The sequence below is a fragment of the Charadrius vociferus genome, unplaced genomic scaffold (genome assembly GCF_000708025.1).
Source record: "Charadrius vociferus isolate BGI_N301 unplaced genomic scaffold, ASM70802v2 scaffold526, whole genome shotgun sequence".
Taxonomy (NCBI): domain Eukaryota; kingdom Metazoa; phylum Chordata; class Aves; order Charadriiformes; family Charadriidae; genus Charadrius; species Charadrius vociferus.
Genome location: NW_009648966.1, coordinates 32,997 through 60,730, shown reverse-complemented (window position 1 = coordinate 60,730; position 27,734 = coordinate 32,997). Strand labels below are relative to the sequence as shown.

Here is a 27,734-nt window from a genome sequence, read left to right as displayed (position 1 = left end):
ACAGATGGGTTATTTTTACAAACACAACTGCATATGTGCCACTGGCTTGAAACTTCTTCCTAGAAGGTTAGTACAGAATTGCATACCTATGAGTGTCATTCCGTCTATACTTGGAGTTGCACATGGTGTTAATGGGACAAAGAATGCACCGAGTAAAGCTTTGCACTGCATTTAGGGACTGCTTTATAGAGCTGTGACTTACCATCTGTGGTGACTGAGGCAGTATGCAAAGCCACAGAGATATTCTGCTGTCCTGCCTATTCTTTTGAATTGTAGTTATTTTAATTGGTGTGTGTCATGGAGTCCACATTAAGGGAATGGGTACTTACTTGTATTATGGAGTCTCTAGATTTAATTACCCTATTGTTTTGTGGTTAGTTGCTACCATGGTACCATGAATAGTTGAATGAGATGTGTCTCCGTTCTTCAGCTGTCACATTTTCTGCCTAGCAAGTGAAAGAAGCACCACCATAATCCACCTTCATAGCTGTTGCCTTGCGACCATCAGTGTCACTTGTCCTGGTCAGCCATACCTGTTTCTTTGATGACAGGGTAGAGCTATGGGAAATAGTTTAAATCCACCTGTATTTGAGAGACAGAAGCCTCTAATTTCTATTGCTGAGTATTTAACTTTTATTACTACTTCTTCACAGATAGCGATGCCTCACCAGTGGTTAGAGGGTAATCTGCCCGTCAGTGCCAAATGCGCAGTCTGTGACAAGACTTGTGGCAGTGTTTTACGCCTGCAAGATTGGAAGTGCCTTTGGTGTAAAGCTATGGTAGGTGCAATGAACCACATCCAAACATCTAGGATTTTGCCAGCTTTATTGCTTGCCGTTATTTTTATGTTGTCATTTCATAACCGTGCTTTTGGATTAAGTAGGAGCAGGCAGCTAGAGCAAAATTAGGTCTCTCCAACGTTCATAATTTCTCATGATTTGCCATACTTACTTGAGTTAATTTTTCATACGCCCACAGATGCAGCTTTTCTTTAATAGGTGTTGTCATCCAGTGTGTTTTCTCTGCCTTCTCCTAACAGATTACTGAAGGTTCAGATGCCTGTTCTGTATGCCTGATACTCATATGTTATTTTCTTGCCTCTTTTAGAATAGATATGGCTGTAATAATATTTTAGTAACATTTAGTAATATTAGTAATATTAATATTTATTACTGTTTATTAATATTATTGTAGTAATATTTTTATAGCTGCAAAATCTTGAAGTTCTCTTCTTCAGGACACTCTGTAGGTTGCTGATTGAAATTCTATAACATACTATTGCTGTTTCCTCGACACAGAGTTTTCTCTTAATTTTTTTTAACTTATCTAAAACGATGGGTTTCATATGCTAGGCTACAGAAGTGGAAAGTCAGCAGTTTTTTTATTGTTGAGGCTTTTGGCATATAGATGTCTGAGGCTCTGTGTGTAGGCAGTGCGAAATAATTGGCATCTCCAGAGGTGATTTGAAATTTAGGTGAAGTGCAACACCTGCTGCATGTGCCTGTTTTTCAAATAACTACAGAAGAGACCTCCACAGCACAAGTTTATGAGACCCACCTTTGTTGGGTTGGTCTGGCTTGATAGGTATGCTGGCTTTAGTGCAGATACATCTTCCAGAGCATTCAGGTGGAGCAGGCATATACAGAGCTATTGTTTTGCGTATGCACAGTGTGCCTGCTGTCCCTAGCACAGCTGCTGGCTGCTGGGAACTTGGTCCTGCCTTGCTCTTGGATGAAGGTAAGTGATTCCCTTAAAAAGACGATTCCTATGTGCTATAGGGGTAGCTGAAGGTGAAGTACTCCAACCTTGCGTTTTGTGGAATGAGTAGCAATTGGTGGTTGAACACTTACATTTTTTTCCCCAGTCTTGCTCTTCTTCACGCTACATCTAAATGTCATATATTAGTCCATTTTGTTACATAGGTAGGGAAATAATTTTTTGTTTCTTTTGTAGGTTCACACTGCCTGTAAAGAACTGTATCCTCGTAAATGTCCTCTTGGCCAATGTAAGGTATCGATCATACCTCCAACAGCACTAAACAGTATAGACTCTGATGGTACGTAGTATTGTAGTGTGTTCAGTGGTAGCTCTGGACTCACAATGCCTAGTGAGAGCTGTATCATTAAACAAGGCTAAAATCCTTCTGCTGAACAGGTGAATGCAGTCTTCAAATTTACAGAATAGTATAATTTTCTGTGTAGCTTTTTAGAGGATTTTCTAACTGACATGATTTCAAAAATGCTTTTGAAAGTTCCCCCACTAGAAATTTTCTCCCATTTTATTTATGACCCTTGGAAACTTTTCAAGTGAATGACCAGAGTCCTCAGATAAAGAGGGCTGATGCCTGCATTGCTCGTTCTATGAATTCTCAAATTCTAGATAACTTTGCTTTATGCAGAGGTAAGCTAGCTGAATGACTCAAATCCAGCAGCTACTTTACCAGGCTAAAGAGACAAATTGCTTCCGTAGCCTCTCTACATTTCTTTTAAATATAAGGAGTGTAAGAATCCTGCAAGACACTGATAAAAACCTCAGCAAACGTTCAAAACTTAGAGGTGCTCTTTGGTCGCTCAGGATAGAGATGCGTGAGTAGTGGGAGGCTGCACTTAAAGGCAGGGAGTGGATTTAATAAGGAGTATTATTAAATCTAACTGCTTTCATTTTATAGTTTGCGTTGATGGCAAATGTAGACCAACAACTTTGACACAATTTAATGAATTTTATTGTATGAAGTTAGTAAAAGTGATTGCTTATGCTGTATATATTCACTCTTTTCTTTACTTGCTATGCGGTGTCTTAGACCAGAGCGTCACGCTGCTATTTATTATTCATGCTAGGAAGGTTCTATGTGTGAAATTATTTTGCTTGGCATTTAAATAAATTAATCAAAACTTATTTTAAATTACACATTATGATAATGCAGAATTAAATTAGCATCCTTTAATGCCTATTTTTCATTTGTAGCTTTAGTAATTATTTTAGGCAACTGAAAGCAACGTAGTTATTTCACTATTGCCTGAAATGTCAAAACCTATACCTGTGATGTCTGATTTTGAAGCATTGCTGAGAAACCATTACTTCCATGGACTGGTTGTGTTAGTGACAGCAGTGCCCGTTATTACTACTTGCTAAGAGCCTTAGAGAAAGTCTGTTGTAATCAGTTAAGACATGCATTGACTTTAATAAGCTTTGAATCACAGCTGAAGGTCTGTTGTTCAGGGATTCTATTACAATTAATAGTGTAACTTCAATCTAAGAAAAAAATTCTCATGCAAAGTCTCAGTGGGGAGCAGCTGAGTACAGTAACTTTTAAAATCTGTGAGTATTCTTAGAAAGCTCGTATAGACGTAGATGATCCAGTTCAACCCAATCAGGTTAAAGAAAAATCAGATTAAAAATCAAACACTTGTAACTGAAATATATATTTAATTATGTGATAATCTGTAAAGACGAGATTTGAGAAGTATTCTAAAAGGTTAACAGTTTTTTTTACTGTGGAAAAACAATAAATCTATTGTCTTCAGGATTTTACTAAATCTAGGCACTGAAAATGCTGGAAGGAAAAAAATGAACTGGTAAATCTTGAGCAATTATGTTTTCCTTACAGGGCTAATATTCAGTGTAGCATTTACATTATGCAAGATAAAATGTACTCCTTTTGTCCTTCATCCCTTTCTTCCTCTTTCCCATGATTTCTTTTTGTGTTGTTCATATTAGAAAGCCTTATTTATTTCATTCTTTCTAACTATGTTCACAGGTTTCTGGAAAGCCACATGCCCGCCATCCTGTGCCAGTCCTCTTTTAGTTTTTGTTAACTCAAAGAGTGGAGACAATCAGGGAGTAAAGTTTCTTCGTCGATTCAAACAGTCGTTAAATCCAGCTCAGGTGTTCGATTTAATGAATGGAGGACCTCACTTAGGGTAATGACCTTGGAAATCTTGAGCAATCCTTTCCGCAAGGGAATTTAGTGCAAAGTATAGTGTTGTGTTGTCCCGTCATTCCTATAATTCTATCATCAATATCTACTGTGACATCCTAATTAAAATCTAATAGAGAGCAGAATTTCAGGATGAATTCTGGTGGGTGAAGGGATTGTAGGATAATATTTTCTTTTTAGGAAAAAAATTCACTTGAAAATTCAAACCCAAAACCCATCAGCCCAAGTTTTTTGTGGCTTTTTGGCTAGCTTTGACTTCTGTTAACTGGTAAGGTTCAAATCTGTTACAAATGTTAAGATGCTTTTAAGATCAGGAGCTTTATGCACAGTTGCCTGGGTGGTTTTCTTCCATTTCATATGCGTAATTCAGATATTCCTGTGGCTTTGTTGTGAATAGTTATGGAATAAAACTATTGTCATAAATGTACTCTGTATCTTTTCGAATTCTGAACACAAATATCAGTGGGTCAGTCTGCAGTGGTTGATGGATGAGTACACTAAAACTTTTGTCATTGGAAAACTGCATTCAAAATACAGTTTTAGGCAACATACGCAAGTGATCAAGAAAACAAGCATCTCACAAAATTTGGAGCAAGAACCCAATTAAAACCATCAGCAATTCGACAAAATCTAAGGGTTGGTTGTTGGAGAGATAGGGATGAAATTTGCATAGTGGTGGCTGCAAGTCAAGCATCTTTGCACATTCATAAAGATTAAACTCGTGCACATTTTTCTGTTGTCTAACTTAATTCCACTCAGATGTAGCATTGTGGTTAAATGGCCTATTAATATCAGTTACAGCAACTAGAAACACTGAGCTTTGTACAGATGCAGAATAATGCTTGCATGATAAAAATATAGACAAAACAAATGCACAAAAATTCATTTCAAACAGTGGGCAAATAATACAAATATAATGGAATACAGATGTGGATTTCTATAGTTAGTACTGTGTTTTGGACATGTTATATTAATTCTTTAAAGTGTAATATTTTTTTCATTATAACCCTGCTTTAAATCTGAATTTAATCAAAGTCCTTTTCGGCTAACATTTTGTACATGTAATTACAATGACGGATAAAAGTAAAGAAGGTTCATCTCAACTGGAGAGACAAAAATATGTCTGTCTGTTTGCAAGTTCTCTTGCTTTTTCTAGTTATACCTACCAGCAGCGTGGTTCAGGAGACTCACTTCAGTTTTGCACAGTAGTCGTAGGTCAGTTTGAAAATATTTTTCCCAGTTTCCAAAGAGAGGTCCTTAGCAGTTACTTTATCAGGTCATGTCGATGTCTTCTTTTTTTCTAGTTGATCTAAAAAGCAGAGTTGCATTCTTTGAGATAGTGTATTTCTAGAGGGTTTTCTGTCTTTTCTCAGGGTACGAGAAATTGTTCTGGTATCAAGATTTTTTTCCTTAAATATCTCCATCCTTTTTTCTGAATAGCTATCTGCCTATCATATACAAGTGACATTATTTTCTTTAGAAAGAAGATAAATGCTTCAAAAATTTGTGATCTTAATATATTGCTTTTTAGAAATAATTCTGAGATTATACATATTCTGGAAAATAACATGCATTAAAAATAAACATCTTTATTTTTATTATTTGAAGAGTTTCTACGTTCCAATTCTGTTGGTTTGGGTTTTTTTTTAAAGTTTAAATCCCTGTTGTTTTTACCTCTTGGCTGTTTCTTCACATCTCATTCCCCATTCCTCTGTGTCTCACCTTTCTGCTTGTTCTGTCTCGCTTGTCTTCCTTTTCTGTACTGCCCAAGTGTTGTATCCTGGAGGTGTTAAAAGTCAGAGAATAGGAGGAAGAGCCATAGGAAGCGAAAGCAGGATACAGCCTTAAGGATTTAATATGAAATACTACTAGTATTTGTCTTATATTGTCTTGATCACCTTTTGTGTAATAATTGCCTCCAACGGTCCTTGCATTTAGTTAGTCACACGTTGGCAAAAGCCCACCCGTGTTGTGGAGCACATCCTGTCATTGTGTCTTAACCTCCTCTTGTGAAAAATTCCCCATGGTGCCTTGTGCTTCTGGCTGAAGTGGGAAGCATAGAGCAGTTGCAATTTCATAGCTTAGACTTTTTTTTTAAAATATTAATAAAATAATATTAATAAAATCCTGAAAACAATATCAAGGGATTCTTTTTTTTAAGTAAAACTTGGCATGTTATTTATCAGAAATGTCAGTATAAGTGGAATATACAGAACATGGTTGTATCCATATACCCCAGAACAATAAAAGAAGGACCATAAAGGTGCTGTGCACCATATTATCTTGTAACAGTTGCTAATGAATATAACTGCTGTCTCTCTAATGGACTTAACTGGCTCTAACAGACTGTGTTTTCTCTGCAGTTTGCGGTTATTTCAGAAGTTCGACAACTTCAGGATTCTTGTGTGTGGTGGCGATGGAAGTGTGGGTTGGGTCTTGTCAGAAATTGATAAGCTCAGCTTGCACAAACAGGCAAGTGTGCATACGTACTTTCCTTGGCTGTGCTGACTGGACTTAATTTTGCATGCTTACTTTTCCTTGACTTTTTTATTGTACCTCTGCGTATGGGCCAAACGCAATTGTGACTGATAAATGAAAATTTTCACTGATGTAAATAAGTTGGATCGGGATTACACAATTTGGTTTACAAGCTTTAGACATCAGCTATATAATTAGCACTTGTTGCTTGAAATAACAAGCATTTGTAGTAGTTTGTGCTTTTTCTTTCTAGTTTTCAATAGTATAATTGCTCCTGTGTTGTGTTTCAGTGTCAGTTAGGAGTGTTACCCCTTGGTACTGGAAATGACCTTGCTCGTGTCCTTGGTTGGGGAGGATCCTGTGACGATGATACTCAACTTCCTCAGATTTTGGAGAAACTAGAACGAGCCAGCACGAAAATGTTAGACAGGTAAACCTAAATGTGCATATACATGATTTACCATGAGATTCAAATTGTATTTGTTTGGGTTTATGACAGCCTAAATCCGTCTTAAAGACTTGATGTTCAGTGGTTTGGGTTTTTAGGGTACAGATCATAATCAGGAGGCAAGCCGAGGTAGTAATGGGCACAGCTCTTCAATGTCCTTTTTCAACTGAAGAGTCAGAGGGGAGAGCAGTTGATGAAACTAGGAAGCGTGTTGTCCAAAGATGAACAGAAGGTGACAGTTTATTGCGTAACTGATGAAGCTGCATGACTGCCTGGTACAAGAAGTTGTAAGCATTAAGAAATTATATAAATTCAAAGCCGTTTGGGGCAGTTTTATGGACTCCGTGCACATTATTAAATGCTATTAAAGGCAGCATCTTTATTTAGGAAACACCTGAGCTCTGTCCTTGGATGCGGGGAGAATGCACATCGTGTGCTTTCACCCTTCATATAATTTCCCGAGGCATCAGCTGTGGACAAGGTGCTGGGCTAACTGGATCTTTGGCTTGATCCACTACTAATATTTCTGGTTGAGGCATTTTCTTAGTCAAAACCAAGAGATCTTCCCGCTCTTTGTTTTGTGTGGTTTCCATCCAGAAAGCAAAGGAGCAACCCCTGTTTAAAAGTAGCCAGAGTTGATGATGGTCATGTTGTTCCAATGAAGGTGTAACACACTGGTTTTGAGAGGAGTATTTCTTACTCTGTTCCTTTCTCTCATGGGTGTTTCTGTTCTTGCTGTAGTTACAAACACTTGAATGTGATCAAAGAGGATTTTGGTTTAGGGATTTTTTAATGAAATAGAGTCCTTTTTTTATTTTAATCTTTTCTTCAGACTACTTGATCATTTTGCAGCAAAGTATATAGAGAAGTGCTTGTTACTGATCCTTAGAAATAATTGTCGGTCTGGGCATTCTGAAAGATTTGTAGATGAAATCATGTTTGTCTTTTTCTGTGCTGAAAAGAGCTCAGTGTCATTTTTCGCTCTAATTTCAGTAGACTTGTGCCCAAGGCCATCTGCAGTGATTACCTGTTCTGTTCAGTAGGCTTTGAAGGATGTTGCTATTAGTGGTTTCATACTATCTATGCTGTAGAGTACTGTCCTTTACCAGGGGAAAAAATATATATATGTCAGTGAAGATACTTAACCATTTGCTTTGTTCTTATGCCTCCCGCCCCTAGTTGAGATGAAATGCTAATGTTACCTTGGAGCTTTTCCTCTAGGAACACATCTGTTTTCCTTTGACTTCTGCAGTTTGTTTGCATGAATTCTTTTACACTGTGAATGTTTTGCTATAAAATCTTCGTTGCCTGCATTGAATGCCTCATGATTTGCTCACAAAGAAGGCTCGTGATCAAATCACTAACAAAAAATCTGAGCAGTAAAACCAATTATTATCTTTAGTCTCAATTATTTCACGTATATACAGTTAGCATACAATCAAAAATTAAGATGCTTTGTTTGTTCGTTTGTTTTAACAATCGATGTGCCACTGAATTTTCTTTTTGTTGGTATGTTGGAGGAAAGATAAAACTAACTATTTGGAAACTTTAAAGCTGTTGTGCTTCTTTTAGGTGGAGTATAATGTCATATGAACTGAAATTACCAGCAAAGCCTTCTATTCTTCCAGTGACTGCAGAAGAGTCGGAGGAATGTCAGGTGAGCTTTTACTTTTATTGTTTCGTATACTTAACTTTGAGCTTCTGGGATAACAATATTTATAATTGAAGCACCTGCATGAAAAACAAAAACAGATGTTTTGTGATCTGCTAACTGAACTGAGTTAACATCTGTTTATGGTGTGTATTTCAAGTAAGTAGGGTTTCCAGTTCTGTATTATTTGCCAAAAATGAATGAAGGTAAGGAGCCTTCAGTCAGAAAAATTTCTTCCTGAAAAATGTATCTTTTTATATCTGTCTAGCTGTCTGTCTTATATACTAGTTTATATATAAAGTTTATATATAAAAATATACATCATTTATATATAATAATATAAAATAGTATGTTGTTGTTATATAATATAATATTATATGGCTTATAATTATTTTCTATAAGATATATGTATAAAATAGTATGTTGTTGTTATATAATATAATATTATATGGCTTATAATTATTTTCTATAAGAATATATGTATATATTATTTTTATATAATAATATCGCATTATTTCATTATATAATAATACTATGTATACTACTATAATATATAGATATATGAAAATATTTTTTTAATGTATCTACAAAATGTTTGATATCTTGAGTTTGGAATAAACACTGAAACAACTCAATATTTTGAAGGCAAAGGTTGTAATCTGAAAGAAAGAAAGAAGCTTTTTGCAGCTTGTGAAAGCGAGTTGGATCAGGTGATGCTGCCCAACTTTCTCTCTGTCTTTTCAGAGAGCGCAAAAGTGACCTCAAAGAAAGGCTTAGTCTGTCTTTCAGACTAGGTTTGTGCTTGTACTATCTGATGAGGTTTCGATTTTGAGGGAGAGGGAGATGCTTTAATCAAATTAATTGGCATGAAAAGTCTGTCTAAAAATGAGAAAATAATGTATTCCTTTAGAAAGTTAATGCGTATCAACTTTAGCTCAAAAATACTCGAGAAGCAATAATTAATCAGCAGGTTCTTGAATAATTTAATAGTTCAGTCTGTTTTAATTGGCAAGGAGTTTATAATCTTTGATAGCTTGCTGGATGTAGGGATGCAAAAAGGCTGGGGCTCTACTGGCTGGGATTTTAGCAGGGTTGCTTAGTACACAGCTCTCTTTCCAGTGTCAGAACGTGTCTCTAATTTTGAAAGACTGTTAAAATTTTCAAGGGTATCTTCACCTTGAAAAGGAAAAAATACACGTTTTGTTCCAGTTAGTTCTGGCTTTGAAATTGCATTTAGCTCCTCCTGAAAATGGAAGGAACTGCTCATACAAAAACTCTTTTTTGGAAAATTGGTTCTGTAGGCTGTAGTTACCTGACATTACTCTGAGTTGGAGAAAGTTCACTCTCTATTTTAATGGGTTTTGTGTAGTTTCTTGAGTTACGATATTTCAGGAAAAGAATGATTAAACTTACAGTAGGTAACATATTAAAGCACACTTCAGAAAGTAAATAAATAAAAGTGCATATACAATTCTTTTTTTTTTTTTTTTTTTTTTTTTTTTTTTCTTTCCTCCAGTTTTGGGAGACTTGTTTCATTTGGTTTGGTTCCAGAAGTTTTATATTGATGTTTGAACAACAGTAGTTCATTCTTACAGATCAGATGGTTACATATTGTTTTTTCCCCTTGAAATGAAAACTGATTTACTGTCAGTGTTCTACAACCAAGGCTAGGTTTTAGAAGAAAAAGAGCAGTATATCTGCCTGCTCCATATCAAGGGCAAAAAGACACAAAGAGATTTTAGGAGATTCTTAAAGGAAAAATTCAGAACTGCATTTATTTTTAGCTTTAGATTTGGAATTTGGTTAGAATTTTCTCTTAAGACTGAGGTTGGATCCGTGCCTATTTTAAGACAGGATATAGCACGTGAAGGTGTGAATCTGATCCATTGCAAATCTTTGCCTGAGCGTTTCAGGATTTATGTTTCTTCTTTGCACGAAAAGACAGATGATGCACACAGTCATTCTCCCCAACGTTCTTGTAAAGACTAAGCCCTAATTGGTTTGCTCCATAAGGATTGGTTCTGATAACATTTTATCAGTTTAGCAGCTTTTTTCAGTAGGGGTACTTGGGGAGTAAGAGCCCATCTGACAGTAAAAATAAAATTCAGGATTATAACTGCAAACTTTTGATTTATTTTTAGTTGTGCAGCTTAGTTTGAGGGAAACTTTGCTCGTTTTAGTAATACAAGATATTAGATTATAATAATTTAGGTTGTTATCAATCTAAAAAGAAAGTAGAATTTTTTATGCCTTGTGGACTATTTTTAGCCTAAAAATAACTTATTCTTTCCTCTACAGGAGGAAAAGAGATGTGCATCAAGTTCTCGGATGCAGTGTTACTTTGAATATTAAAAATCTGGTACATAAAATACAGTATGCAGGTGGAATCTGCTTTGCTAGCTGCTTGTCCTTGTATTAGATCTAAAATGGAAATCCTGCTATTTTTGGAGGCATTTTAACTCACTACTTGGTGTTAAACTTCTGAAACGTGGAAATTGAAGTCTTTTTTTCTCTCTGTTTTCAGATATCTGCTTATGAGGACTCAGTTGCTGCTCATCTTGCAAAAATTCTCAATTCTGATCAGCACTCAGTTGTCATATCATCTGCCAAGTGAGTTGATCGGTTTTATGTATGATGTGTGGGATAAATCCCGTGTGTAACATCGTAACTATAATAACCTTCTGTCTAAGGCCCAGATGCTTGGCTTGATGTATCTTGATGTATATATTTTAGAGAGGATGTTTTTTCTGCAGAAACTTTAAATGGTACAATTGTAATGGATATCAATTCTAAACACATCAACGTTTTTTAAAAAATCACATAATAATAATATAAAGTGATTTTCAATCACTCCAAGTCAGTATACAGCTTAAATATGAAATTTATTGTTACTAATGCAAATATGCAATCTACTTCATGTTAAATTTTTTCTGTTTTGTTTTATGAATATCCATATCATTAAGAGGACAAACAACTTCACTAATGTGGAGGAGAACTTCAGCAAGATAGCTCTGTCTATATCAATTCAAGAAATAGTGGCTTCAGGCAACAGATTTTTTTCCCTCAAACTGAAACACTTAAACAAGAGATGTAATTACTCGACAAATCATGGGCATTATCTGAAATCAGAAATATTCTGTGTATACCTTCTTTGTGAAAAAAACTTATATTTTGCGATATGCAAGAGACCAGTGACAGTATCTTCAAAAATATGTCTGAATGTCATTATGCCTCTTTTTTTTTTTCCTGCTAAAAGCAAGTTAATACAATTTCATTTTTAAAGTATACATACCACCTGTTGAAAATTAAACTGCAGGATATTATTATAACTCCAAATTCTAAATTGGGTCTGTAACTTGTTAAATCTATTTAGTTTCTGTCAAATAAATTTCAACCAAATGAACAGTACTAAGCAATTATCCACACCTCGTTAACGTTTGCTGTCTGTCTGCTGTGTCGGTAATAAGAACCAAGTCTTTCTCTGAGTTACACAATGAAAATTGATTGCAGCCACTGTAGTTTGCGTGGATACGCCTCTGGGTCAGCTGTGGTTCAGAAACATGAGCTGTGCAATGGGACGTGTGTGGCCATACGCTGTCACCTAAGAAGTGCCCCGTTAAAGTCAGTAGATTTTCCCTGTGGCTTCTAGGCTCCATCTTCGCATGGGGGTTTGCAAGACTGTGTCTTAAGTTAAGAAAGTGAAGGCAAGTTTGCTAACAACTCTGGTATGGAAGGTGTACAAGCAAGGGGATGAATAAAATTAGCCATGTTTCTTTCAGTTCTTAGGTATAAGAGACTTAAATACAATGTGTGCAAAAGCTTAAGTAAAAAGGGAGGAAGAGTTTTTGTTTGTAAAGCTTACCGCTTGAATTTGGCAAGCCATGAAAAAGAGTATCATCTGCTTCGCAAGTATGGTTACAGAGATCAGTTTCCAACAAGAATGGTGTATAGCAGTATGCACATAAACCAATTGCTATAAGAACTTAATATTCAAAATGTATCTATTTCATTTCATTTCTCTTCTCTCCTATTTTTATCTGAAGAATATTATGTGAAACTGTAAAGGACTTTGTTGCCAAAATTGGGAAGACTTATGAAAAACCGATGGAAAATGCAGAGGAAGCTGATGCCATGGCCATTAAAGTGAGACAATGACTATTTTCTGGTTTAAAGTTGTGGGTTTGTGTTATAGCTCATGGTTGTTTAATTTTTTAAACCTCTCCGGGATGCCCACTTCACTTCCATTTCAACCAGTGACTTTAAAATTCTTCTCTTCATAGAGCATAGAACAATTATTTCCAAGCTATCTTTAAACCGTAAGATCTCTATAAACTCTGTTTACACTTTTTCCTTCAGAAAGGATAAAGTACATGGTAACATACACAGAGATAAATGGAAATATTCTGCATTAGGAGTTACACTTTTCTCTGAAAGGGATTAAGTTAGCTACAGGAAAAAATGGGATAATGAAGGGAGAATACGCTGGGAGAATGAAAAGAAGAGAGACTACAGCGTTAAAAATAATGGTTTAAGTTGTAAATTGTAGAGATCGTGTTATAAAAGCATTGGAAAACAAAAAAAACAGAAGGATTTGGTATGAGGTACAACATTTACATGACCTGAAAAGAATAGAAGATAATAAAATAACTAACAATCCCAGAGTCAGGAAATGTACTTGCTAAATGGCAGTTCCTGGTTCATGTTTCTATTCAGTGCACATTTTAGGAACTGAATTTTATTTGTTACTGTTCCAGGGCCAAACAGTGTTGGTTTCCTTTCCCTTAAGCACAGAAAGTCACCTCTTTTCCAGTGTAGCTAGAGAGCAACTGCTCCGTCAGGGGTAGAAGTCTTCAACAGTGTTTGGTTCTGGCTTGGGCCTCTTTGCTCTGTGACAACTCGCTTAAATGTACAGCTGTGTTCCAAAAAAAAAACCAACCCCAACCAACCAACCCAAAACCACCATGTGTTTTCAGTCTAAGAGCTGGGCGTGTTCCCATGGGTTATCTCTCCAAATCGGGGTATTGAACACCCGTAATTTGTTATACAGCATGGTATGGGCAAATCTGTGCTGGTTGTCTCTGTGCTGCTGGCCATTGGGAGAGGAGAAAGATCTAATCTGTACCCTAGTTAGGTGGCAAGCTGAGTTTAGCATGCTGTGTTATTTTAGTCTGAGTGTAGGTTTTTTTGTTGTAATTGCTCTAGCCTGGTTGGGTGTCACAGAGCCTGCAAAAGCCCATGCAGACCTACTCATAGTCTAGTATTATGAAATATTGAACCTGGGTTTGGATTTGACATAGACAATGACATAGACACTTAGACACGGACAATTTTAAATCCTTTTCCACTTTGTCTTAGTGCACGGAGTTAAATGAGAAGCTAGACCTGTTGCTCCAGGCTCTTCACACAGAAGCCCAGGCTGCTCCCATTCTGCCAGGCATCACTCCCCCCATTGTGGAAGAAGAAGCAGAGGAGTTTTCAAGTGAAGAATCCTTGTCTGAAAGTAAAGAGCAATTAGGGGAGTGTGTCTCAAAGTCTTCCACCCAGAAACTCTTCAAACCGAGGGAACAGTTAATGCTGCGGGCAAACAGCTTGAAGAAGGCTGTGAGGCAGATCATTGAACAAGCAGAAAAAGGTGCACATCAGCAACATTTTGATCCTTACTGATAGAATAATGATGCGGCTTTTTTTTTTTTACTGGCATACATTTTCATTATTAAAGCTTGATTTCTACATTTTTACGTAGATAAAATTATATGCTTATTACAAGCTGCAAGGGAAAGAAATGCAGCTTGTTTGGATGTTGATGACTATCTGTCTGCATATATGAATACATATGTATGCACGTGTGTCCACGTATACAAGCGTGTTTCTTTTGTAACTATTATCCTCCACAAAAGGAAATTTTCTGGCAGTAAATCTCTATCAATAGGCAAAGGATTGCTAGACTCTTTTTCACTAAATTGGCAATAGAAATCTTTTGTTAGTATTTTTTAACTGAAAGTTAAAGCTACAGAAAAAAAGAAGCTAATTTTCAATTTTTGCAGATTTTCTTTAAAGATCTTGAGAATTTCTGTCTTTTTTTAATAAGCAGTTGTGGATGAGCAGAATGCTCATAGTGAAGAACAAGTGAACCAGTCCCCACTAGAATATAGCAAAGAATTGGATGAATCCAAAGAAGAGGAAAAAGAGGAAGATACAAAGGAACTCGAGTCCCCATCAAGTGAGTGAATTAGGAATAAAATAATTTAAAATGATGTTGTCTCTTTATAGCTGTATTATGGAGCATCGTTGGCTCCATAATTAAAAATACTAGCATGTTATTTCACTGGAAACTAGTCAGAAATTTTAATAGGTTTGGATAAATAAAAGTTGAGGGAAAAACGCAGGAGATGAGATGAAGAGTCTTTTGGAATGGATTTACAAAGCTGAGAAGGTATTTTTTGGGGAGAGAGGTGTCTGCATTTAAATCCAGTATTTACACTCGCTTTTCTATGTGAACCTGAGGAGGAATTAGAGTCTAGGTCACGGTGGCAGTGCCATGCCTCAGTTGTCGGCATTTTAGGGCATATTATAGGGATTTCTGTCAGTCATTTCTGTTGAAGAGGTTTCAAATTGATTGAAACAGACGTATTTATTCATTGTATTGACAACAAACCCCTGCTGTCTCAGCTGGGAACTTACCTTGAGACAGTTATTGAAACAGAGAGAATTAAAGTCTTCTATATGAAGTGGAACAGCAGGAAAGAAGGTAATAGAAGCCGGAGAAGTCTCCTGAGAAATGGCAGTACTAAGCTGTATTTGTCTAATCCAGAACAGAAATTTGAACCAAAGTCTTCAATATCCTAGAGCTCCTTCCCAAGAAAAAATTCTTGTCTTGTCCCAAATACAGGTATACATTAGTCCAGCTAATTCCTTGCAGCTATTGGCTGCTGTATAGCAAACCATATAGCAATCACTATACCAAACTACTCTTGCTTTCCAAGGTGTAGAGCCCCCTACCTGCCCTGTCCTTAGTCACATGGATTTTGTGAGCTGCCACTGTCTCAGTGCTCCTGCTTTGCTGTAGGACCATCATTCTGTCCTCACTGGGGGGCTCTGCAGGTTACTGTCCAAAAAAAGGAAGGCAACATGGTGGTAGAAGCCCATGTCGGGTTTTAAAATACAACAGAAAGAACCCAGTTGTATTATTTGTATCAATAATTGTACAAAGCAATCCGAATATTGAGTGATCTGAGTTTCAAATGACTTGCTTGGAAGGTAGCATTTTCACAAAATAATAGCCCGTTTTGTCACTAAGCTTTCCTTTTGGCTGTTCAGTATATGTTTATTGTGTGTAAAATAATATTTAGAGAATAGTCATCTCCTGAAATAGCATAGTACTAATTCCCACATTCAAGTGCTGGTGTAAAATCTCCTTCATGTGTCCTGTATGAAATCTGCCAGTGAGTGGCTGTAGTGGAAAAATGAGGGAGGATTTGTCTATGTAGGACTCTCACTCACCTCCTCCTTTGCTTGGTTTTGGCACCCACTAGTCCAGCCAGAGGTCATGTTTGGACATTTTCCATTGCAAACATCAATACTACATTTTGTGATGACTGGTAGTTCATGTGCCAGGGTTGTTCATGAGTCTCAAGCTGTGTAATGATTTTAGGAAAGCTGCTCCTCACTATAGGTGGAAATTTCGGTCTTTACCATATTATCAAAGTGGACAGTGATGCACTGCAGGTGAGGTCTCAAGATGATCTGCAAGTCATGGAGAAACAGTGCTGGCTGGTGGACAGCAAAACCCACCCTCTAGATATTTGGTGAGCGATTTCCTGTGGCAAAATGAGCAAAGGTGTTTGGGATTTGCATCTCCTTCTGTTACCCTAACCCTCATTAACATCCTGAAAAAAGATATTGTCCTCATGAGGCTCTGCTCTGAAGCTGGTGCCTGTGTCGGTAACTCCTACCTTAGAAAAATGGCATTAGTATCTTGGGGCATCTGTTCATTCAGGATCTTACATTTCTGATTCTCCAGGAATAGGTGTCAGACTGTCTCCAATGATTGTCTCTTCATTGGCCCCTCTCCTTTTCCCCTGGTGAAGGACTTTTTAGTAGAGCATGTAGTGATAGGACAAGGGGGGATGACTTTAAACTGGAAGAGGGCAGGTTTAGATTAAACATTAGGAAGAAATTTTTGACTTTGAGGGTGGTGAGGTACTGGAACAGGTTGCCCAGAGAGGTTGTTGAGGCCCCATCTCTGGAGGTGTTCAAGGCCAGGTTGCATGTGTCCTTGGGCAACCTGGTCTAGTGGGAGGGGTCCCTCTCTATGGCAGGGGGGTTGGAACTCGGTGATCTTCAAGGTCCTTTCCAACCTAAACCATTCTATGATTCTATGAATGAATGCTTGTTGGTTGTCCAGTTTCAATAGCAACTCATAGAGGATGCTGGCCCTACCGATGACCTGAACCTGCTGCCATAAATATATAAAAAAATAAAAATATATGCATATGTCTAGCCATATGTAGAAATATATATGAACACGTCGTTTCTTGGTGGTACAATTGCTGTGGGTTCTGGGGAGCCGTACTATTCTTCATAGATCTCATGTGTTAAATAGAGTGCATATTAATGCTGTCAGTGGAAGATAGGTGTTTAGGGACAAAGCATGAAACATGAATTCAATCATCTGCAAAGAAACATTAGTTTTACTCATTAGGGCTCTGTTGTTTTTATCAGAGCGTGAACAGCAAAAGTTTATCTTTATTGCAGTTATCCCCATGAGTCTCATCTGTCAAATAAAGAGCAGCTGCTCTGTTGATTTTCCTATTTAATATAACTGCCTTGTTCCCAAGTAGAAAGAGAACAGTCTATGTGAATAGCATTGTGAATTTTTCAGTAGCATTATGAAAAATGAATGCTAATTTAGTTCTGAATATTATATTTTACCCTCTGAGGATCTTCCTGGTCATTTGATGAAGATAATATTTTTCCATGTGTTAATTACTTCCATCTAAATATTTAATAACTCTTGTCAGATACCACTTGCAGTTTTTCTTTCTTTTACTTTTTTTAACTTTATATTACAGTGTTACGCTGTGCACAGATACAAATCATGATGTTGTATTGTTATCATGCAATACTATAGCATTTTGTGATAATTGCTAACGCTGTTATGCAGAGGTGAAAGTCAGAAGGAGCTGTTAGGCCACTTGGTCAGACCTTTGATATAAAACAGTCCATAAAATTTCACCCACTTATCCCTGTCCTGCATCTAATAATTTCAGTTTAACATAAAGAAGTCATCCAGAAAGGTGTGTTATCTTATTCCTGGGATACAAAAGGGTGAAGAATTTGCCGTTTCATTGACTGTGTTGTGCTAAGTTATCATCACTTAAAAGAAAAGTGAACGCCCAAATCCTGGTCTGAATTGATTTGAACACAATTTCTAACACCTGGTTCTTGTTATTACCTTTGTCTCTAGATTTTCCCACTCTGTATTTTCTTTCGGTTAATGTCCTCAGACAGTACACCTGCATTACTCAAGCTGAGTTATCGTGATTGGCATGAACTGATCTGTCACAAAAAAGGGTACATTTTATACTTCCTACCACATTCCTGGTGGTGTTTTTCTTCTGTTTTCTTGGTGCTAGTCCTAATCATTCTATTTTTGCAGAATTAGTTTTCAGGTTTTGAGAGGAATGTATCAGACCACTTTGAAATTATTTCAGTTTTTGTTCTCAGCTTCTTCAGGTGGTCAAGGTTGAAGTTGTCATAAGCTGAAGTAGTTTTAACATATGAGCTAATTTGGAGCAGAGGTAGCCAAGAAATATCTGTCTGTGATCATCTGGTGTGCAAAAGCTTTCTACATGCACATAGAAATGCTATAGCAAAGCATACGATAATACCCAAACTTTCTTCCCTGGGGCACCAATTTCTGGCTATGCCTGACAGGGCTGAATTTCACTAAGATTAACTTCCCCAGGCACTGGCATATTCTCTCAGTCTGCAGGAAACAAGTTCTGCCAGGAAAATAAATTTCAGCCCCTGAGGTGAGCCCTCTGAAAAGCCTATTTTTCATCATTATCTCCAGAGGCAGCCCCAGGGGTAACTGGTCTCACTGAGCTACCAGTTCCTCGGTGTGAACACCTTCTCTTTCCCCTTGATTTTCTTCCCCTTCGTTTTCCTGAGCCATTACCTGCTTTGGTCACCAACAACTTGATCAACTACCGAACTTTGCTATCTGTCTCAAGGTTTTGTTGATCCATCTTCTGGAGAATTTTAACAAATAAGTTATTGGAATTACTTTGGGAATTGCTGGGATTTTTGTGAAAAAGAAAAGATGATGGTAAATGGCTCTCCCCCATAATCACTGTAACTGCAGAAGACAAGAATGTCTGAACATGGCTTTCTGCCGCTGTAGATAAAGATGTCAGAGTTTTGTCTGAGGTGTTCAGAAACCTGGAGGAAGCAGGGGACCATTTTGCCTGCTTGAAGCAAATAGCATGGCTCTTGATTAGGTATTTCCATGGCCTATGGGTTAGAAAGCTTACCTATCAATATTAAAATTGTTATACATAATAATGAACTGTAAATACAAATATATTTATAAGTAAATATACGTTGAATTTAAATTTAAATTTGTATTACTTCATTAACATGTTTATCAGAAACTTACTACAGCATTAAAGGTGGATGTAATTCAATTTTTGCTGGTAGCTTGAAGCATAAGTTGGGAACTCGTCACATTGAATGCCATGCACACTTGTTAATTTTAATTTGTGCTTGTCACTTGATCTGTTTCTGAGTTTTCTTCCCTATATTTAGAAGAAAACTGTGGTGTGAGGGGGAAGGACACTTGTCACAGAATGGTAACAGATTAAATTAATGCTTTTGAAATATTTTCAGGGCTGTAAAAATGATGTAGTTGGTGTGTCATAATAGGTCTAATTAGTGCTTTTACTTTGACTTCTTCTGCACAGTTAAAACTGCACCAAGATCTCCAGATCGACGTACAAGCCGAGGTATCCATTCTCAGACAGGCTCTTTCTCTGCTCCAGCTTTGGCTGCAAGCAAGGAAAACCTCCCAGTGCTTAACACTAGGATTATCTGCCCAGGTAATTGTGATTTTGAAACCTGCTGTTCCTTACACTGCTTTTGTATAGCCTTCTGTTCCCCCACTTGCTGTCAAATAACAATTTTTAATTCATGCCAGGAGCCCTGAGTTTGTTTCAACCAACATACACATCTTTGTGTTGTATCTTATTGTAGGAAACGGAAAATAATGTAGAAGGTTCCTGATCATTTGGCACGAAACCAGATATAGCAGAAGTGTTGCATTTGATTCTGGAGGATGCAAAATGAAACTCAGGATCTTAGAATCACAGTGTGGTTTGGGTTGGAATGGACCTTCAAAGATCATCTAGTCCAACCCCTCTGCCACATGCAGGGACATCTTTCACTAGATTAGGTTGCTCAAAGACCCATCCGACCTGACCTTGAACACTTCCAGAGATGGGGCATCCACAATTCCTCTGAGCAACCTGTGCCAGTGTCTCACCACCCTCATCGTAAAAAATTTCTTCCTTATGTCCAATATAAACCTGCCCTCTTTCAGTTTAAAGTCATTGCCCCTTGTCCTGTCACTACAGGCCTTGGTAAAAAGTCTTTTGGTCTTCCTTATAAGCCCCATCTATATTTTGAAACGCCTCAATAAGGTCTCCCCAGAGCCTTCTCCAGCCTGAACAACCCCAACTCTCAGCCTTTCTTCATAGGAGGGGTGCTGCAGCCCTCTGACCATTTTCATGACCCTTCTCTGGACCTGCTTCAACAGGTCCACGGCTTTCCTGTGCTGTGGACCCCAGACCTGGACACAGTACTCCAGGTGGGGTCTCACTAGAGTGGAGCAGAGGGGCAGAATCACCTCCTTTGACCTGCTGGCCATGCTGCTTTTGATGCAGCCCAGGACACAATTGGCTTTCCGGGCTGTGAGCACACATTGCTGCCTCATGATCAATTTTTCATCCCCCTGTACCCCGAAGTCCTTCTGTCGTTCATCCTAATCAGTGGAGGCTATGAATGGGCAGAGGGACAGAGCTGGATAAAGTTCAACCCTCTGAATAAGAGGTGTCTGTAGATACCTCTCAGGAAGTGGATAACTGAAACTACACAAAGCTGCTGTGCAGTAAAAACAGTTTAAAAAAATCCATTCTTTTCTAAATGCAATTAACAGTTGAAAAAACTCTGTTCTTATCCAAATGCAATTAATGCTAGGGGGCACCAGTAAAACACTCTTTTAATTAACTTCATTAGTATAGTTAAAACATAATGGAACTGAGCTTACATTTTTCTTTAGGTCAATTTAAGTGAAAGCTTTTAGAAAGTACTTTTCTTTGTTTACATGCGTTACACAGTGTTTTGCAGAGTCACTTCAATCTAAGTCAAGGTAGGCATGGCAAGGCTGTGACCTTCCACAAATTAAGTTAAACTATGACTCTTCCAGTTGTAAAAAAGGTAAGGATATTCCTTAGGAATATTTCCAAACAAAAGGACCAAAGAAAAATCATGGACAGTTTGGGGGTGAAGCTTAAACTAAATAAAAAGCTCTGGTAGTCTTTTTGGATATTAGGTCACCTATTTGGTTACTATGCCAACCAGTGAGTGTTAGCCTGAAATCCTGAATTTTCTTTGTTTTTTTTTTTTTCTTTCTCAATGGTGGTACCTGAAGAGTCAGCCACCGCACTGCAGCATAGCTGCCTTTCTGCTCAAGAGAGCCAGAGACCTGAAAAGATAACCAATATAGGTAAAAGCTGAGATGGAAACACAATCATTCCCTATATGGATTTAATGAATATTTTGTCTCTCACTATGTGGCTTATATTATGGCAATATATATTTCTCTGTTTACCAAACACAAATTGGTTTTTTGTTCTTTTCTTCTTTTTTTAATCAGGTTTGAGGGCTGGTCTAGCTGCTTCTATTGCAGGAAGTTCAATTATTAGCAAAATGTTGCTAGCAAACATCGATCCATTTGGTGCTACGCCGTTTATTGACCCGGATCCAGATTCACTGTAAGAAACTATTATTTTTTTTTCCCCGAATCACTGTTTTGCTTTGGTTGGCTTTTCTTAAGCTTTTTGTTTTACTTTTTTGTATTCTTTTTTTGCATTATGAAGTTCTGCTTTGCTGTCATTTGGCAGTAGACCTCAAGGTCTGAAAATAGGTTAGGTTGTGCCATTTTAGTTATGAGTAGTGCAGAGTTGTCTCGCAGGAGCAGAATTAATAGGAGACATTTGCTCACTTACCCCTTGCCCACTGCCTCTGAGAGGAGGGGGACAACAGTCCTTCAGAGCGGGGTTCCCCTGCCTGACCCGCTGGTCTGAACATGAGCTCAGCCACCAGTGAGATGTTGAAGCAGGTCTGTCCACTTCATAGTGGAGGAAGATGAAGAGTGTCCCTTTCAGGACTAGAGCACTGAGGTGGAAGTTTTGTGTCCTAAGCTGTCTCTGCTTCCCAGAACCGGGTGTAGCACTGGCAGACACTTACGGATGGCACCTTGGCTGTGGGCCACAACTCCCCTAAAACGAAGCACTGCTGTGCCCTGCAGCATCAGCCAAACATCTAGCACCAGCATACCTAAACACAGCCTGGGTGCTCAGCCTGGTGTGGTCCTCCTGTCTCAGAGCCATGCCCAGGGCAGCTTTTTCCTCATATTCCACTGTTAATTTTGGGTATGGTGGAGAAAGTGCTAGGATGGAGGTCTGTTACAGTTTCTTTTGTCCTATGGGAAGTAACTTGCACTTGCAAAGGAGCTAGCAGTCAGTCTGTCTCTTTGACTGCCACTGGGTTTCCTGAGGGAGATTCAGAGGAAACATCTCTTGGTGTCTCTGACGTATCTGTTCTGAGACCAACCCAAATCTTGGTCAAAGCTCTGTGTGTCCAGGTACTGTACGAATGTACACCTAATTATCTCTTTTCTTTTAACAGGGAGGGATATTCAGAAAAATGTGTCATGAACAACTACTTTGGAATTGGGTTAGATGCAAAAATTTCACTAGAATTTAATAACAAGCGAGAGGAGCACCCTGAAAAGTGCAGGTAATAGAATTGTCGGTAACAGAGCCAAGACATTCCCATTATTTTCTTTTCCTTATCTCTTTATTTGAATTTCTTAATTTTGTCTCATCCTACAAACACAATACAAAGTGTGTATTTCAATATGTGAATCTTGTTTTACCTGTTTTCAGAAGTCGGACAAAAAACATGATGTGGTATGGAGTTCTTGGCACAAAAGAGCTACTGCAGAGAACTTACAAGAACTTAGAACAAAAAGTTCAACTTGAGGTAATTTTTATTTATGGGCAGAATGAACATTTTTCCTTCTGCAATCTGTAGGGAAGAACTTGGGCTTTTTCTTGAAACCTTTTAGAGCTCTTGTGTCAACCCAAGTTGACCTCAAAGGCACTGTGTAAAAATATGCTGTGTTAGAAGTGGTTCCCCAGGTGTTTTTTTGGAGTGAACTGTCAGTACTTAAATATCCCAGAATACCCAGTATAATGTTTCTTGTGATTACTGGGGTTTTTTTTAAAACAATTTATTGTATAGGTAGGATATGTTTCTTAATGTTCACTGCATCAAAGCAGGAGATGAGATTTTAAGGACAATGATGGAAATCAACACACACTAAACACAAGGAAAGAGATAAGGAGTCTTAATCCTTCAGGTTCATTTAAAACTGTCTGAAAGCTTGATTACACATAAAGGGAGGCCACACAGATGATCTCAGTCAGAAATTCCTGGTAGAAGAGGGGAGATTCTGAATGTGCATCACAAGAGGCCCAGCTACATCTTTAGAGACTTTCTCTAATAGATGTTTGAGACAGTCAGACAAAAGAAACAAGATATTATCACAGCAACAAAAAAATGCAGTGTAAATTATCTAAACATGGGGGGGTGTTGTCTTTTAAGTTCTACCATGAAATCTAAGTCTTCTTCACAATACTGGGAACTTAAAAGAGAGATAAATTATTACCAAATGCAGAAAAAGACTATGGGACCGTTACAGTTATTTTCATCCAAAGAATATCTAGGCTGGATTTTGGCAGAGAAGATACATAATTTCTCTTTTTACTTTGTGCTAAGTGTTTCATATGGAAGTTCATGATATTTATAAGAAGATAACTTTTTAAGTTGAAAGAATAATTTTAAGTTACTGAAACTCTTTCTCACTCTGAGATTTAGGAGGATCTTGTCTGGTAGCAACAGATTGCTGTTATCTAAGGATTGAGTAATTATCAAGGAATTATGCAGTAGTTGGCAAATATAATGACAGGAAAGGACGTTATGTATGCTGCAGATAGAATTCTAATTTAAGGATCTTTTGAATAAGATTCAAATAAGATTCAATAAGGCATTCAAATCTGACCTTTCCATAATTGTTTTTGAATATTTCTGGAAGTAAACCAGCAAATAGAAATTTCATATTTAGTATTGCCTTGCATAATATTAGCTTTATGCTAAAATGTGTGATAAGGTGCATGGCATTGGAAAATTAAAAATATCAATTTCAGGAATTGGAGGCAGACCTCTACTGTAATACAAATGGCTTTGCAGCATCTATTAATGTCACAGCATATTTTGGATACTGTCACATTTTGATCAAAATGTTAAATTCTGTCTTGTCGCTGAGATTAAATCATAAAACGAGAGCACTAAGAACATTCTGGAAATAATTTTGCATCTCTTTAAATTGCTATTGATTTTGTCCTTATTTCCTGAGGATTTCTATTTCATTTGTATAATTTTAAGATCCTTCTGTGGGACCGGTAACTTGCGGTAATCTGGCAAGCTTCTTTAAAGGCAACTTCACCAACAAATGCATGATCCTGAAAGTGACACCTGCATCCAGCATTTATGACCTTACATTTCCAACTTGCTTTAAATCCGCACTTGTGGCACTGCTGTAGGACTGCACTTTTCACTGCAGTTGAATGGTTTGAGATTATTTGGTTCATCTCTGCAGGCAGTTGTACCGCTGTAAGTCAAGTGTGATTTCACTGACGCCTGTAAATTTACTCGTGGCTATATGTAGGGTGAGATTGACCTATGTCATCCCATGATCGTGTTGAGTAGGACTTGGTGTTACTTATGGGGTTTTGGAGGATAAAGAGGTAAGAGAGGACTGAACGGTCAGTCATAGGAGTGACCTCTTACCTGCAAAATCAGCAACCCCTAGCCATGGTCAGGGTAACAGCTGTGGGGTCATTCTTAGATTTGCCTTTGCACTTTTGGGAGAAGACTGAGTTATTTTTACAGGAAGGCAAGTATACGAGTGCTAACAACACTTACATTTAATTATGTGTTTGTGGCTATGCCAGAAATATTCTTGGATTCTTTTGATTATTTTTTTTCCCTGCTTAATACACTTAACTCAATGTGAAACTGTGAAAATGTTTCTTTGAAGAGCCACAGAACACCTCTGCTGTAGATACTAGTGTTTTTTCAGCTCTGCAAAAGTGACTGCTAAGATTGGGGAGAAGAGGTTTGTATTAGAGATGCTTCACAGCATGGGTGGAATAGGCTTGTGTCAACCTATTAATGACTCCATCCCCCCCGCTAGCTCTGTTGAATCTTCATGTATTAAAAATGGCTGATTACTTTTATCACGTTATTTATATACTGAATGAGCTTTTATCCATTACAGTGTGACGGACAGTACATCCCCCTTCCAAGTCTGCAGGGCATAGCTGTGCTAAACATTCCCAGCTACGCTGGTGGGACTAATTTCTGGGGTGGAACCAAAGAGGACGATGTGAGTAACATTAAAGAGAAATAACCTTCTGGGTGAAACCAGCAATAAATAGCATGAACTGCTCTTCTCATTTAATTTTAATAGCAGTAGTGTATAGTTTGGATAGCAACCCTTATTCAGGCAGGCTGTTCCAGTTTAAACTATATTGTCTTGTTGATTTTTTTATTGAAAATGTATGCCATGATTTTTCACTGTCTGTTGCCTTCTGTTGTGTCCACTCCAGCAAAATGTTCATAATAAAGCTTAATGATTTTTTTAATCACTCTATGAGTATTTTTAGAAAAAAAGTTTATAAAGAGAGACACAAATAGTTTCTCTATGTATTGTTTTACAAACTCCTGTAAATAAGTTTTCTCAAAACATAGATTCCTCTGTTTGCTGTATTCTAACAATAAGCAAAGTAGACAAGGATAATCACTCATGGTTTATACCTGAATTTTCCTCCTGTTCTCCAAACAGGTTTGGACTCTAAGGGATGGTGATTCAGAAAATAAGGACTGATGCATTTAGTGACTGATAATTTAGTGGGGGTAGTAATCTTGTTTTTTAAATATTATCTTCAATGAGCTTCTAAAATATTTGAAGATATCTTTTTTCCCTTCTTCCTCCCCTCTCCTAAGAAGCGTGACACTACATGGATACCTAAATGTCTTACAACTTGGAGTAGGCTTACTGCTGCCATCCATTTCACGCACAGTGAAACAATTGTAATTGCAAGCAGATTATCCTAATTCTGCACATCCTGATTTAGTGTGTGTGAGGGTCTGAATCACCTGAAACTGTAGTTACAAATTAGCTTGTGATTTTAATGTAGACAATACAGGATTATTTTATTTTTTTTTTTGCCAAAATGCTTTTGGTTTCTTGTGAGTTATTATCCTTTGCTTTTATATAGATATATATACACACACATAAATATATAAAAGTCACAAAAAATATTTAAACATATTTCAATGTCCTTGTCTTGTTTTTGGTATATGTCAGAGGATGGCAGTTGTGTTTATATTTGGCTATGGATATCTAAAGCTTTAGTATACTCCATGTTCATATTCATAACTTGAAAGCATCTCTAACATCTGCTTAGCTCCTGTTCAGGAGCTTATTTTTCTCACTGGACTGCCTTACTGAGAGAGAAGATCTGTCCTAGCTGTCATACCAGTATACAGCAAATGTGTGTATCTTGGAGCAGTTTTACTGATATTCTTAGTTTTGGTGATCAGATGCGCCAGCAAAGTGCCATAGTTGTGGACAGAGTTAAGAGCGTAATTCACTGCTTTAGTGCAGTCTTGAGTGACTGATCTTCAGAGATGATGGTGGTGGTCTGAAGTTTTGCTGTTTCTGCTTATCTGGATAAAAGAAAGATGTTGCCTTGATGGCTGCAGATATTCCTGAAACATCAGTGAGCCAAGCAGGGCAGCCACACGCTGACAAGACCTGAGCTGGGATTGTTTAGGCATGCTTTTTTGGTTTCCAGAAGACAGGATGGAAACATGACCTGCAACAGGAAAGGAGGGAATTGTTTCTTGAACATTGATCTGTAGAGATTTGTTTGCCTTTATTTAAAAAAAATAATAAAAAAGTATGGTTGGTTTTCAGTACAAAATATGTTTTACTGGTGGAGAAACGCAGCATCCGGGGTTGTGGTTTGCCCATCCTTTTGCTAAAATGGAAGCACAAAATAAATGAAATTTTACCACTACTTTTTCTTAACCCATGCAGAACTAGCCCTGTAGATGTCAGTTATAGTTGATAAAGCTGGATTGAGGACTCTCCATACTTTTTACCTTGGAATAACAGAACCACCGTCTTTGCTCCTTTCAAGACATTCACATCTCCATGTGAAAAACAGAAAAATTTCCATGGAAATTAGAAAAATTCAGGTGGAGAAACCTTTCGCTTCATAACAGTCTAGACCCGCTTTCATTCTTCGACACTTATCTGCTCAAGTTCTTTCTGTGCAATCCTGGGATGCCCTGAAAGGATGTGCCACCTGGATGAGGCACTAAACTATGGCAACTCTGCTGTGCAGCCCTTTCCCTGAGAAGCCCTCCTCAGCCTCCTGGCCAAAGCCACCACTCACTGCACTGGGGTGAAGGCTCCTACTGGCTTGGTGGGCAGCAGGGACCAAAGTCCCTCATCCTGTTGCCCATCTTCTCCCTCCCTGAGCCATTGCGGCAGACACCACCTGAATTACACAGTCCTGGATTTGCACCCTCTTATTCTTCACCTCCAGGATGTCCTCTGTCAGGGGACAGGACCCAACTTGTTGTGGCTTTTGAGCTTCTTTCAGAGATTTTCTCCGGTCTGGTCTCAAGTGTCTCTGATGCAGCTTCCTCTGCCCAAGGTGCCAACTGAGGTAGTCTGAGTACTGCTCAGAGAGGTGATCTCTCTACCCATTAAACTCTTACTGGAGTGATTTCTCCTGCTG

General features: G+C 37.8%; 1 protein-coding gene across 1 annotated transcript in view; it reads left to right on the top strand.

Moving 5' to 3' along the window:
- The window catches only part of DGKH (diacylglycerol kinase, eta), a 75,328-nt gene that overhangs the window by 28,888 nt on the left and 18,706 nt on the right, over nt 1-27,734 (top strand). Inside the window, exons 6-20 of the mRNA XM_009887706.1 lie at nt 654-779; nt 1,954-2,056; nt 3,758-3,920; nt 6,301-6,409; nt 6,706-6,845; nt 8,436-8,520; nt 11,039-11,124; nt 12,558-12,657; nt 13,870-14,146; nt 14,606-14,734; nt 19,479-19,613; nt 21,449-21,566; nt 22,483-22,593; nt 22,743-22,839; nt 25,199-25,306. Of these exons, the coding sequence (XP_009886008.1) occupies nt 654-779; nt 1,954-2,056; nt 3,758-3,920; nt 6,301-6,409; nt 6,706-6,845; nt 8,436-8,520; nt 11,039-11,124; nt 12,558-12,657; nt 13,870-14,146; nt 14,606-14,734; nt 19,479-19,613; nt 21,449-21,566; nt 22,483-22,593; nt 22,743-22,839; nt 25,199-25,306 (1,887 nt within the window). The remainder of the gene's footprint in view (nt 1-653; nt 780-1,953; nt 2,057-3,757; nt 3,921-6,300; nt 6,410-6,705; nt 6,846-8,435; nt 8,521-11,038; nt 11,125-12,557; nt 12,658-13,869; nt 14,147-14,605; nt 14,735-19,478; nt 19,614-21,448; nt 21,567-22,482; nt 22,594-22,742; nt 22,840-25,198; nt 25,307-27,734) is intronic.